The sequence below is a fragment of the Orycteropus afer genome, unplaced genomic scaffold, assembly GCF_000298275.1.
Source record: "Orycteropus afer afer isolate SDZICR_OR568_19922 unplaced genomic scaffold, OryAfe1.0 scaffold00185, whole genome shotgun sequence".
NCBI classification, from domain to species: Eukaryota; Metazoa; Chordata; class Mammalia; order Tubulidentata; family Orycteropodidae; genus Orycteropus; species Orycteropus afer.
This window is the reverse complement of record NW_006921772.1, coordinates 305,568-320,352: the sequence shown is the minus strand read 5'-3', so window position 1 is coordinate 320,352 and position 14,785 is coordinate 305,568. Positions and strand designations below refer to the sequence as shown.

General features: G+C 39.6%; 1 protein-coding gene across 1 annotated transcript in view; it reads right to left on the bottom strand.

Moving 5' to 3' along the window:
• The window catches only part of MEGF10 (multiple EGF like domains 10), a 226,316-nt gene that overhangs the window by 62,516 nt on the left and 149,015 nt on the right, over positions 1-14,785 (bottom strand). Inside the window, exons 9-11 of the mRNA XM_007947463.2 lie at positions 9,545-9,719; positions 3,608-3,728; positions 2,683-2,846 (exon numbers count right to left, since the gene is read on the bottom strand). Coding sequence (XP_007945654.1) covers positions 2,683-2,846; positions 3,608-3,728; positions 9,545-9,719 — 460 coding nt within the window. The remainder of the gene's footprint in view (positions 1-2,682; positions 2,847-3,607; positions 3,729-9,544; positions 9,720-14,785) is intronic.

Genomic DNA, 14,785 nt, shown 5'->3' with positions numbered 1-14,785 from the left:
CTTGTCATTTCTTCCATTTGCTTTAGCTACTCTTCACTAAAGGGCAAGTTTCAAAGTCTCTTCTGACATCCATTTTGTCTTTTCTTCCTTTCCTGTCTTTTTAATGACCTCTTGCTTTTTTCATGGATGATGTTCTTGATGTCATCCCACAATTCCTCTGTTTCTTGATCATTGGTGTTCAATGCATCTATTCTTTAGATGGTCTCTAAATTCAGGAAGTATATATTCAAGGCCCTACTTTGGTTCTCATAGATTTGTTTTAATTGTTTTCAACTTCACCTTGAACTTGTATATGAGCAGTGGAAGGTCTGTTCCACAGTCAGCTCCTGGCCTTGTTTTAGCTGAAGATACTGAGCTTTTCCATTGCCTCTCGCCACAGATGTAGTCAATCTGATTCTTCTGTACTTCATCTGGCAAAGTCCACATGTATAGCCACTGTTTGTGTTGTTGAAAAAGGTATTTGCAATGAATAAGTCATTGGGCTTGCAAAATTCTATCATGCAATCTCCAGCATTATTGTTATTACCAAGGCCAAAATTTCGAACTGCTTGTGATTCTTCTTTGTTTTCAACTTCTGCATTCCAGTCACCAGAGATAATCATCACATCTTAATTGAATGTTTGGTCAATTTCAGACTGCAGAACTTGGTAAAAAAATCTTCAATTTCCTCATCTTTAGCTTTGGTGGTTGGTGTGTAAACTTGAATAATAGTCATATTAACTCCCTTCCTTGTAGGCATATGGATATTATCCTATCACTGACAGCATTGTACTTCAGGATAGGCCTTGAAACATTCTTTGTAACAATGAATGCCATGCCATTCCTCTTCAACTTGTCATTCCCAGTATAGCAGATCATATGGTTGTCTCATTCAAAATGGCCAAACTGGTCCATTTCAGCTCACTAATGCCTAGGATACAAATCTTTATGCATTCCATTTCATTTTTGATGACTTCCAATTTTCCTAGATTCACATTCCGTATATTCCATGTTCCGATTATTAGCAGATGTTTGTGGCTGTTTCTTCTCATTTTGAGTCATGCCATTTCAGCAAATGGAGGTCCCAAAAGCTCTAGTTTATCCATATCATTAAGGTTAATTCTACTCTGATGAGACAACTCTTTCCCAGTGGTATTTTGAGTGCCTTCTGACCTGAGGGGATCATCTTCCGGCACTATATCGGACAATGTTTTAGGGCTATTCATAAAGTTGTCCAGTTATATCAGACAGTGTTTCACTGCTATTCACAAGGTTTTCCCTGGACAATTCTTTGAGTATTGGATAGCCTCTTACTTCTTCTGAGTCTGTCTCAGTTTAGAAGCTCTGCTGAAACCTGTCCACCATGGGCAACCCTGCTGGCATTTGAAACATCGGTGGCACAGCCTCACAGCAACACTCAAGCCACGACAGTATGACAAATTGACAGACACGTTATTCTCCCTTAGCTGTTCCAAAGATGGCAGACAAAATAAAGGGGTGTGGGGAAGCAGGGTAGAGTTGAAGGCAAAGAAGGAAGCATTTCCCATTAGAAGTGAAGATGGCAAGACTTCATCTCATGTACATTGAACATGTTATCAGGAGGGACTAGTCCCTGGAAAAAGACATCATGCTTGGTAAAGTAGAGAGTCCATATAAAGAAGACAACCTTCCATGAGATGGATTGACACAATGCCTGCAACAATGGGTTCCCACACAATAACAATAGTGAGGATGATGCAGGACAAGGCAGTGTTTCATTCTGTTGTACACAGGGTTGCTATGAACTGGAACCAACTTGATAGCACTTAAAGGATACTAAATAGGAAAAAAATTAAAGGAGCTCTGGTGGCACAGTGCCCAAGGTGTTTTTTGACTACGAACCAGAAGTTTGGCAGTTCAAACCCACAAGCCACTCTGTGGAAGGAAGATGGGGTTATCCACTTCCATAAAGGTTTACTGCCTTGGAAACTCAATGGGAGTTGCTATGAGTCAGAACCGACTCGATGGCAGTGCGTTTGGTTTGGTTTGGGTTTTGAGAGCACCTAACACCAGTTTCTATAGAATGTACTTCCCATTTGTATCTGCTGTCAGCCTGTCATAGGTACAATGTAGAATTTCTAATGACATCTACACCCAAAGTAGGCCAATAAGATCATGTCAGAGTTGAAGTAGTGAAATCTTTGGAGATTCTTATGACTCTGTAGATACTTACATTAAAAGACAGCTGTTTCCAAACTTCCTTTCATCACCTCACTGAGCATTTCTGTGCCACTAGTCACCACCCCCCTTTCAATACCCTGCCACTTTCCATCTCAAATGATGGTTGATATCCATTATAATAGAAACAAAATATTTGAAGAGTTGACAGACACACACTGGGTGCTTGACAATACTGTTGACTGGCTGCCACCAAGACATGAGTGTACTAAGGACAGAAAAAATAAACAGATGTGGGGGAGTAGGGTAGAGCTGAGAGAAAAGAAGGAAGCATTTCCCATAAAGACTTCCTTATCCAATTTCCATGTCTATGACTTTTCCAATTCTATATCCAATTTGAGTCCAAACACCTCAATTCTTCTAATAGTTACTGAGGTTTGGTTCACATTCATCCACTTTAAATCAGGAAAACTGCAAAAAATCAGCCAACCCTCTATCATCAGCTCCCACCAGGAGTTCCCCATTGGTGCAATGGTTTGGGTGTACCTGGCAGAGAAGTTCACATTTCTCCCCACGCCATCCAGGTGCACATGTGCAGGTCCCGTCCAGTGTGTTGCATGCTCCCCCGTTGAGGCACTGGCATGTTAAGTTACAGCCAAAGCCCCATGTGCCACTAGGACAGCGGATAGAGCAGTCCACCCCGTGCCAGCCTGTCATGACAAGATGCCAGAGCATGTGAGGAAACAAAGGCAGCAGGGAGTTTTGCAGAACCTATCCAAACATGTTTCCCTTTAGAGACATCCTGGGAATGCATAACAGTTACCCCCAGCCTCAAGAGTTCCCATCAGAAATGAACAAAAGGCACTCCTGATCACCTGAACAGTGCATATGTTGTGTGATCTGCCAAGGATGCCAACATCGAGAAGCTATTGGGGAAGAGATATAAAGTTGGGGTACTTTTAACATGCAGTGATGTGCACCATGAAATTCTGAGTTTTGTTCATTTCAAGAAAATTAAATATTTATAGGGCAAGGAGAAGGATAGTTTTGTTTGAAAGAACAGTCCCATCTTTATAGCATGACTCCATTAACTGTGCTCAATGAATGTCTAGGATCCTGGCTGCCACGCTATCTACAAATAAACACATTCTGGCCCTCACATAAAATTGGTGCTTGGCTATGTTCCTTGTGATGACTACAGGCCAGCAAGTTTAGGAGCATGGACACATGCCTGCTTACTGACACATCCCAAAAGGTTAGAGACTCACTTTTGGAGCTGACAGTGACTTCACGGCCCATCTAATCAAAGCTATTTGTCTTGACCCAAGAATAGAGACTACATTGGATGAGAGGCTTGCCATGGTCATGCACTAAAACAGCTGAAGTAGACCCCTAGTGAAGGTTTCTTTCCTGTGATTTTAAGATATAACAGGACCAGGATCAAATATGTGACTCATTCACCCACTCTTACCTGCTTTGCAAGTGCAAGAACCATCCACAGGGGAACAGGCGGCATTATTTTTACAGCCACAGCGAGAGGAACAGTTTATTCCATAGGTTCCCAGAGGGCACGGGGTAGAGCAGTCAATTCCCTAGACAGTGCAAATAGGAAAATGCATGCAACTTACTGACAGAAATAAGGTCAGCCAGATAGACAAAAATTTATCTTAGAGACGCTAATTAGACTTCCTCTTTCATTTTAACATATTATACTGTGTGTTGCTATAATACCACTATTCTACAAATCTTAGACATTCAAGTGCAATGATAGTTGGACTATGTTTTGTTGTTGTTAGTTACCATCAAGTCAGCCCCTTCCATCTTCTTTTGCTGCTTCTTGCATCATTCAGTACTTTACCAATAGGAAAAAAAAAAAAAAAAAACCTCAGTGCCATCGAGTCAATTCTGACTCATAGCGACCCCCTTTGGGTTTCCAAGCAGTAAATCTTTACTGTCCCATTTTCCTTCCACAGAGTGGCTGGTGGGTTTGAACCACCAACCTTCTGGTTAGCAGTCAAATGCCTTAGGCACTGCACTACCAGCGCTCCTTTGCCAACAGAGTCCTTCAATATTGCAATTCAAGGGTTGCTTTTTTCTTCAGTTCTTTCAGCTTGAGAAATACCAAGCATGTTCTTTCTTTTGGGTTTTCTAATTCCAGATTTTTGCACATTTCATTATCGTACTTTGTCTTCTCAAGCCACCCTTTGATATCTTCTGTTAAGTTCTTTCATCATTTCTTCCATTCACTTTAAATACTTTCCATTCAAGAGCAAGTTTCAGGGTCTTTTCTGACATCCATTTTAGTCTTTTCTTCCTTTCCTGTCTTTTTTTTTTTTTTTTTAATTGTGATTTGGGTGAAAGTTTACAGAGCAAAATTCACTTCCCATGCAAATTCACTTTCCATACAGCAGTTCACACACACACAGTTTCCTGACATTGACTACAATTTACCCCAATGCAACAGCTCTCCTCCCACTTCCTCCCTATGGTTATCTCTTCCCTGCATCCATCCCTCCATGCATTCTTGCCCCCTGAACTGTCTCCCTCTGCATAAACAGCTCTTCTTTCTCCCATGATTGTTCTCTCCAAGGAGTGTATCTACCTCAGGTAAATTTCACCTCATATGCCTGTCTTTTGTTTGGCTGGAAGCCACAGGTGTGGGTTCAATTCCAGACCTGAAGAGCAGCTAGGGGCCATAGTCTCAGTGGGTCCACCAGGCTGTATCAGACCAGCAAACCTGGTCCCCCCCCCCTTTTTTTTTCCCAAATGATTTTGAGTTTTGTTCTACATTGTTCTCCCTTTCTATCCAGGATCTCCTACATTGATCCCCCTCCGAGCGGTTGACAGTGGTAGCCAGGCACCATCTAGTTCTTCTGGTTTTATAGTCGTATAGGCTGAGGATCGCATGGAGTACCAGTCACAAGGACTAATTGTTTCCATGAAACTTTGGTTTTCTTCATTCTTTTTTGCTGTGCACGAGGAGAGACCCATCATTGCATCTAGATGGCTGCTTGCAAGCTTTTAAGATCCCAGTTGCTATTGCCAAAGTAGGAGGTGGAACAATGTTTTGTGTAGTATGTTATGCCATTTGAGCTCGATGTCCCCTGAGACTATGGTCCTGAGCCCACAGGTTCAACTACTCGGTCCCTCTGGGTAGTTTGCTGTGACCAAGAAGTGCCTACAACCTTGTCCCTTGTCAGCTCTACTATACCCCTGGGAATTCTAACAAAACATACAAATACACTTGTAGAACCATTGTCTGCTAACCCTATCCATGGTCTTGGGCACACTCCCTGCTTTCCTGTCTTTTTAAAAACTTTTTGCTTTTCTCATGTATGATGTCATCCCATAACTCATTTGGTCTTTGGTCACTAATGTTCAGTCTCTCAAATCAATTCTTCAGATGGTTTCTAAATTCAGGTGGGATATAATCAAGGTCATATTTGGCTTTCATGGACTTGTTTTAATTTGCTTCAGCTTCAGCTTAAATTTGCATAATGCTCTGCTCCATAGTCACTTTTGGCCTTTTCTGACTGATGATATTGAGCTTCTCCATGGCCTCTTGGCACAGATGTAGTCAATCTGATTCCTGTATATTCCATCTAGCAAGTATATAATCATGTTTACGTTGTTGGAAAAAAAGGTTTTTGCAATGAGTACGTCATTGGTCTTGTAAAATTCTATTATGCAGCCTCAGGCATTATTTCTTTCACCAAGGCCGTATTTTGCAACTACTGATATTTTGTCTTTGTTTCCAACTTTTTCATTCCAATCACTAGTATTTATCAATGCATCTTTATTGCATGTTTGATCAATTTCAGACTGTAGAAATTGTTAGAAATCTTCAATCTCTTCAACTTCAGCTTCAGTGGTTTATGTGTAAATTTTGGTCATGTTGTCAGAAGGGACCAGTCCTTGGAGAAGGAAATCATGCTTGGTTAAAGTAGAGGGTCAGTCAAAGAGGGTAAGACCCTCAATTAGATGGATTGACACAGTGGCTGCAATGATTGGCTCAAGCACAGCAAGGGTTATGAGGATGCAGCAGGACTAGGCAGTATTTCACATCACTTTACATAGGGTCGTTATGAATTGGAGCCAACTTCATGGCACCGAGCAACAACAGCAGTATTAACTGGTCTTCCTACAGGCATACAGATATTATCCTATAACTGACAACATTTACTTCATGACAGATCTTGAAATGTTCTTTTCACAATGAATGTGATGCCATTTGTCTTCAATTTGTCATTCCCAGAATAGTAACTATGTGATTTTCTGATTCAAAATGGCTTAATACCAGTTCATTTCAGCTCACTAATACCTAGGAAATCGATCTTTATGCAATCCATTTCATTTTTGACAACTGCCAATTTTCATAAATTCATATTTCATACATTCCATGTTCTGATTATTAATGGACATTTGCAGTTGCTTCTTTTCATTCAGAGACATGCCACATCAGCAAATGGAGGTCTCCAAGCTTTCCTCCATCCACATAATTAAGATTGACTCTACTTTGAGAAGGCTACTCTTTGCTAGTCATATTTTGAGTGCCTTCCAACAAGAGGGGCTCATCTTTCACTGCTACTCATAAAGTTTTCCAGTAATGTATCAGATAATGTTTCACTGCTATTCATGAGGTTTTCAGTGGCCAATTTTCTTGAAAGTGGATGGTCTGTCCTTTTTCCTAGTCTGTCTTAGTTTGTTAGCTCCACTGAAACCTGTAAATCATAGATGACCCTACTGGTATTTGAAATATGTGTCAGTTTACTGTGGTCTCTTTCATGGAAGCCAAGAATTCTACTACTTAACCACCAATGCCAATGGACATGTTTAGGATACAGTATTAAATGGGATCCAAAAAACCCTTCTGTTTTTATTAGTTCTACATTGGTAGCAAATACAGAGCCTTTTGTCCTTGTTCAAATAAGCAAATACATAAAAATAAATTTTAGCTATAAAATTACTGTTAAAAAGTTAACATAAATACTAACTGTGCATTAAATCACAATGCTTCCTAGACTTTCTGGTATAACATGTAATATTGTCAACTGGTGAAGCAAAGCAACAGAAGCCATGCTCAGCCAGCACTATGATTCCATTTAGTATCTAACAGTGAGAGTTAAATATATACATGGGCTCCAAAAGGCGATTGGAGTCACCTCCTGTGAAAACAGAAGTGACTTTCTTAAGACAAAGCTAATTCAAGTGGAGCTCAACCATGGGATAGCGACATAGGTTAGAAAACCCTGTGAAGATCCTTTCAGCTTTATAGCTTGATGATCTACCAGTTTTATGTTATGCGCACCATTATTCAGTTTAATGTTCTCATTAAAATGGAAAGAAATTATTCAAGAAAAATCCTGTTTTCTTTAAAATAAGGATTCCCATTCTGGGCTTAAGAAATCCTAGAAACTGTAGGCAAAATTCTACCTTTTAGCATATATGCATTTTTATAGAGCCTAGATTTTCAAAGATATCTAAAAAGTTATATACAATTAAACATACAGTGTAAATACCTAACAGGTACTACCTTGTATTAAATATCTTCAAATTGCATAGAATTAAAGCAAAATCTATCAACACTAATACCTATCATTCTTGGCAATTAATTTCCTTTTGGTTTATAAAACACAGTAAAAACCATTTCTTACAAAATAATTATAATGCATCATATTTCATCATTTATATTTATATTAAAACTTAATGCTGCATGCATATTTTTACTAGCTTTCCCAGTCATCATTCTAAGGTAATTATTTCTACTCTGTCAGTGCTTTTTATTCTCCTTCTCATTTATGATGTGATTATTTTAGCACAACCACTTACCTCAGAAAAGGTCATGCAATCCCAGTGTTAGATATATACCCAAAAGAAGTGAAAGCAGAAACGCAAACAGAAACCTGTACATCAACGTCCATTGCAACACTTTTCATTATAGCCAAAGACAGAAACAACCTAAATGTCTATCAATAGCCGAATGGATAAACAAAATGTGCTACAGATACACAATGGAATATTAGTCAGCCATAAAGAGGAGGAAGATGAGTCATTTAGGTTAGAAAGCTCTCAACAAAAACAACATAAAGAGAAATGAAGTCCTGATGAACCATGGACAAACCTTAAAAGCATCATGATGAGTGAAATAAGTCACTCACAAAAGGACAAAAAACTGAATGACTTCACTTACATGAAATAAGCAGATATTTAGAAATAAGCAGATATATAGAAACCAAAGCTTATGAGTGGCTACCAGTGGTGAGGGAAGGGGAGAGGGACAGTTTTTGCTTGGGGGCACTGTTGTGTTGTTGTTAAGTGCCGTCGAGTTGTATCCAACTCACAGTGACCCTATGCACAGCAGAACGAAACACCACCTGGTCCTGCGCCATCTCTGCAATCCCTGCTATACCTGAGCCCATCACCACTGCCACCATGTCAATCCATCTTGTTGAGGGCCTTCCCTCTTTCGTCAACCTTCTACCTTACCAAGCATGTCATCTTTCTCCAGGGAATGGTCCCTTCTCACAACATGACCAAAGTAGGCGAGACAAAGTCTTGCCATTCTTGCTTCCTAGGAGCATTCCAGCTGCATTTCCTCCAGGACAGACCTGTTAGTTCTTTTAGCAGTCCATGGTACTTTCAGCATTCTTTTTCAACACCACAACTCAAAAGCATCAATTCTTCAGTCTTCCTTCTTCATTGTCTAGCTCTCACATGCATATGAGGCAATTAAAAATACCATGGCTTGTGTCAGGTGTACCTTAGTCCTCAAGGGGACATCATTGCTTCTCAGCACTTGAAAGAGGTCTTTTGCAGCCAACTTGCCCAGTGCTATACAACGCCTGATGTCCTGATTGCTGCTTTCACTGGTGTCGATTGTAGAACTAAACAATGTGAAGTCTTTGACAACTTCAATCTTTTCTCCACTTATCATGATGCTGCTTATCGGTCCAGTTGTGAGGATTTTTGTATTCTTTATATTGAAATGTAATCCATACTTCAGACTGTATTCTTCAATCTTCATCAGTAATTGCTTCAAGTCATTCTCACTATCAGCAAGCAAAATTGTGTCTTCAGTGTATCCCAGGTTGTTAATGATTCTTCCTCCAATCCTGATGCCACGTTCTTCTTCATATAGTCAAGCTTCTCGGATTATTTGCTCAGCACTGAGTGTTACATTAATAGTGTTGCAATAATTAGGGAAAAGATAGGGATGGGGCTGTGCAACATGAAGAGTGTAATCAAAGACAATGAATGGTACATGTAGAAACTATAATGGCAAATAGTTTGTTGTGTGTATTTTCACCACAATAAAAAAAAGTAGCGCCCCCATAAAAGGTCATGCAACTTGAGGTATCAGTGTGTTCCACACCCATTTTCTTTTTCTTCCAAAACCCAAGTTACTTACTTTGAATCCGGGGGCACAGGTGCACTTTCCAGTCACGCTGTCACAGTCAGCCCCATTTTGGCAGCTGCAGATCTGTTGGCAAGATTCTCCATAGAATCCAGGAGAGCATGTCTCATTACAGTAGAGCCCAGACCAGCCTGGCTTGCAGGCGCACTCTCCAGACATGGGGTGACAGCTGAAAGATATGGATGAAAGGAATAAGTCACTCTGGGGTAAATGTGACACTCAAGTCCCGTGCAAATGCTGCTTTAGCCATGATTACTAAATATGTGGGTAAGTCCATGAACAGTAACTTAAACTTCATTCTCAAGCTTGGCATAATTTCATTAATTAGCCACAACCTGATTGATACTGCAAAAATGTTGCATGAAATCAGCATCATGTTCTAATGGGATGACTATTAGAAACATATCCTTCTGTTTGAAATTCTTTTTAATTGTCTCAAACTGAAAGCATTCATTTAATAAGGGATCAACTTCATGCAAAGATCTAAAGAACTTCACCCAACAAACAATACCAAATTAGTTAACCAGGGTGATGTCCAAGGAACAACAAAAGCAGGCCTAGGCTCCCATACTTGGCGGTGGAGCAGCTGTTTCTACCTGAAACAGCAGTTGTATTGTCAGCCAGGCAGCCAGCTGTTGCTCCATAGCAAATGGACACATCAGCTGCACTAAGATGCACACATTAGTAAAGTTAATACAAGAGGCCCTCTGTGGCACTCTGTCTCAAAACACATGTGCTTCTCACCAAAGGAAAGTCTTAACAATCAAACTAGCTCTGCTGACAATTGGAAGGCTGTTTAAAGATGGTCTTCCTCCCCTGGTGGAGACAAAACCCTCCCCTTCACTAGGCCCACAAAATCCACTGTTGGCATCTAGTCATCACAAGACTGTTCATAGATTTTCTCCTTTTGAGAAGAATGAGGAACTAGGAAGATTGAAGCCTGAGGATATCATTCTAGTCTCCCACTGCCTGGGTGATCTCAGTGAAACCACAAACTTCCCTGGGCCTCATGACCTTGTCTGTCAAGTGTGGCTCCCAGCCACACCAATACTCTTAATTTCATATATATATACACATACATATACACATATATACCAAAAAACCGAACTCACTGCCATTGAGTTGATTCTGACTCATAATGACCCTCTTTGGGTTTGAACTGCCAACCTTCCGGCTAGCAGCCAAATGCCTTAGCCACTACATCACCAGAACTCCATATATATATATATATATATATATATATAAGCCTATAGGTTGGACAGTTTGTTTCTCATTTTCAGAACTGTATTTAAATATATGTTTAGGTCTCTGTTGCAACTGACTGCCCACAAGCAAATGCCACAACACACATCACAAGCACACTTGAGAAACCTAACACAAAGAAAAAGTAAAGTAAAACTGCATATTTGAGATCATTTCTTGAGTATGGAAGATTTGGAATTCAGAAGACAAGGGGCTGAATCTCAGATCTTCTACTTATCTGCTACATATCCTTGGGAAAATCACTTATTCTTGAGCAAACATCTGCCATTTCCTTGGCCTCTCAAACTTGCCATGTCCAAAACTAACCCTTGTTTTCCCCTTTCTTCCTTCCTCACTTAGTGTCTGACCCCAATTGAATGCATTTCCATAAATGGCACCACCAGTCACCAGTTGCAGGTTTAACTTTCTGGAAACCTAGGGGTAATACTTGATAAATCCTCTCTCTTCTCCCATATCTAAATCATCACTAAGACCTAGCCATTCTAACTCTAAAATGTGTCTTAAATTCATTCACATCTCTTCATCTTCACTGTCACCATCCTAGTCTAAGAAGATGTCACCTATAACCTAATCAAGTAGCCTCCTAATTTTTCTCCCTGCATCCATTCCTACCATATCACCTGAAAATTAGATTGTGTCGTATCAGTCTGTCTTAAAACCCATCAAATATCACCAAAATAATATGACACTATTTACAAAAAAAAAAAAAAAAAAACTCATTAAAGGCTCCCCACTATGCTTAGGATAAAATATACATTGCACTGCCGTGGCAACTCAAGGAGGGGTCTCTATGAATCGGGTCTGATTCGATGGCACATAACAACAACAACAGAGTGTCTTTATTGTCTAAACTAGGACATCTTTAATAGCAAAGGGGGAGCTACTAATAATTACACCAGGACAACAAACTATTCCAGAGAAACTGGGATACACAATCACCTTAAATACAGCCATCGGCCCTCATCACCTGGCCATGGCTACTTCTTCAACCTCTTCTTTCATCATCTCTCTTAATTACTATGCTCGACTCCACTGAACTTCTTTTAGTTTGTAAAACTATCAATTTAAATATGCTACTCTATATGGCTAGAATACTATTCTCTCACTCTTTGCCTAGCTTTCTCCTTCTTATATTCCAGTCTCAGCATTAAATGTTTCTTCCTTAGGAGGCCTTCCCTAACCATTCAAATTTAAATTAGCTCTTATTACTCTCATAGCACCCTGTTCTTTCTGCTCATCTCACTTACCACAATTTATAATCATACATGTATTAATTTTACAATCATTTCATGTTTTTTCTTCCTCTCTAGACTGTGAGCTCTATGAGGGTAAGAATTAAGTTTAATGTATTACCTGTTGTGGCACATGGTAGGCTCAGAGTGCATATTTATTGAGCAAATGAGTGAAAATATTACAATTCTTATGTGGCAAAGTCTGACTCCAAGGATCTTGCTTTCTCACACTAATCTGTTCTTCCTGATATCTCTGAGTCATCGAGTGATATTAAATAATTATGAGTAAATCTATATTCATCTCACATACTCTGAATATGTTATCAGGAGGAACCATTCGCTGGAGGACATCATGCTTGGTAAAGTAAAGGATCAGCAAAAAAGAGGAAGACCCTCAATGAGATGGATTGAAATAGTGACTACAACAATGGGCTCAAACATAGCAACAACTGTGAAGCTGCTGCAAGACTGGGCACCATTTCATTCTGTTGTGCAGAGTCAGAACCAACTCAACGGTACTTAAAAATAACAACGTATCTGTATTCAAGGGCAAGATTTCCGGTAAAACTGGTCTTAAAAAGTCTTGGCTTAAAGGGTATAGCCATTACTCTCAGACAAAACTCACTGAGTGATGTTTAGGATGATATAGCCACTACCATCTACTGAGCACTGTAAAGGTGCCACACTGAGCCAAGCACTCTCTGTGCATTACTGAATTTAATCCTCACAACCATCTTAAGAGTTAGGTATTACCCCCCCTTTTATTAAAGAGAAATGGGAGCCCTAGTAAGAGTAAATAATTGGTTCAAAGTTTCAACTGGTGACAGAATAAAAACTTGAATCCAGGTTTCTTTAATTATTATTATTATTATTTACAACAACAAAGATAAAGGAAATTTGATAGCAGTCTGCTAGGGGGACCAGATATAAAAAAGGATTGCTAAACGTTAGGATTTAGCACAGAAAAAAGGGTCAATAACGCAGTACCAGTATTGCGCAAAGAACAAGACAAATTTATATTTACCTCACTACAGGTCTTAAGTGTGAGAAAAGGGAAAGAACTGTTTCAAGTGATGGAAGAGTTAAAATAGTTTATCTTAACTCACTGCAAACTAAAAGATAATTTAGTAGAAAAATATTTCTTTACATTAAACCATAGAAAATACTATTTATGAAATAGATATTAAATGTTAGAACAGAAAATTTGGGGCAGGGAATCGGCCTAAGCAAGAAGCAGACACAGCAATTGATATTCAGTGCCCCCCAGTGAGTGTTAGTGCAGCACACTGTTCTCAGATTGATTGACATCAAAATTAGTATTCTGCAATTTGTAATTAGATGTAGGAAGCCAGTGCACTTTGGAGGCATTTGATGGGTTCTCAAGCAGGCAGCTTAATTGGTAATGAGTTTACGTATTGATGTTAGAGCAGCAGATTGGAGGCTGAAGGGTAATATACTCACTACCTGTTTTCCTTCAAAAGAATGGATTGCTTTGTGTATATGAATATAGGATTATGCACATATAGGCATAGATACCATTTTACACACATATATATGTGAAAACTATATACAAGTATTCTAATAAAATTTTCAGTTAAATGTAATAAATGTTCTACACTATACAATATTGGCTAAAACAGAATGAGTCATTGAACTTCCTTACATTTCTTTTGATGTTGCTAATGCTCAAATGTAATGACAATTAGGTGGCATTTGCAAATAGGTACATCCTGATTGCTTACAGCTATTAAATGTCCTTATTAACAACAGCTAATATACATATCCCACATAAGCTCTTATTAAACCTCAAATTTCATTTTCCTATTCAAAATTATTTCCATCATAAAAGTCGGTTTTCTGTTGAAAAGTCAAGATCATAGTGAATGTCTGTAGGTTCGATACAAGTGCTAGAAATTAAAATCCTATTACTTAAGTATGTTATTATTAGTTGCTGTTGAGTTGCTTTTGACTCATGGTAACTTCATGGGTTACACAGTAGGACTGCTCAATAGGGTTTTCCTGGCTGAGATCTCAACGGAAGCATATGACCAGTCCCTTTCTTCCACATTACCAGAACTGGGTGGGTTGGAACCACTGACCTTTAGGTTACCATTTGCATCACCTCAACACATCCAATACCATCAAGTTGATTCTGATTCATAGCAACCCTCATTGGGTTTCCAAGGTAGTAAATGTTTGCCAAAGTAGATTGTCTCATCTTCCTCCAATGGAGCAGCTGGTGGGATTGAATCGCCAAACTTTCAGTTACCAGCCAAATGCCTTATGCACTGTTGTTGTTGTTATGTGCCGTCGAGTCGGCCCCGACTCATAGCGACCCCTCCTTGGGTTTCCGAGGTAGTATCACTACGGAAGTAGGATTGCCCAACCTTCCTTCCGAGGAGTGGCTGGTGGGTTTGAACCGTCAGCCGTCTGGTTAGCAGACAAGTGACTTAGCCACTATGCTACCAGAGCTCCTCCTTATGCACTATACCACCAGAATTCCTTACCTAACATTACTTATGCATATATTTAAATTTATTTCAAGCTCATGCTGTTGTTGTTAGGTACCGTGGAGTCATTTGTTGTTGTTAGGTGCCGCCAATTCATTTCCAACTCATAGCGACCCCATGGACAGCAGAACAAAACACTGCCCAATCCCAGTCAGCTCCATGATCCCTGCTATACTTGAGCCCATCATCGCAGCCACCATGTCAATCCATCTCATTGAAGGCCTCCTCCT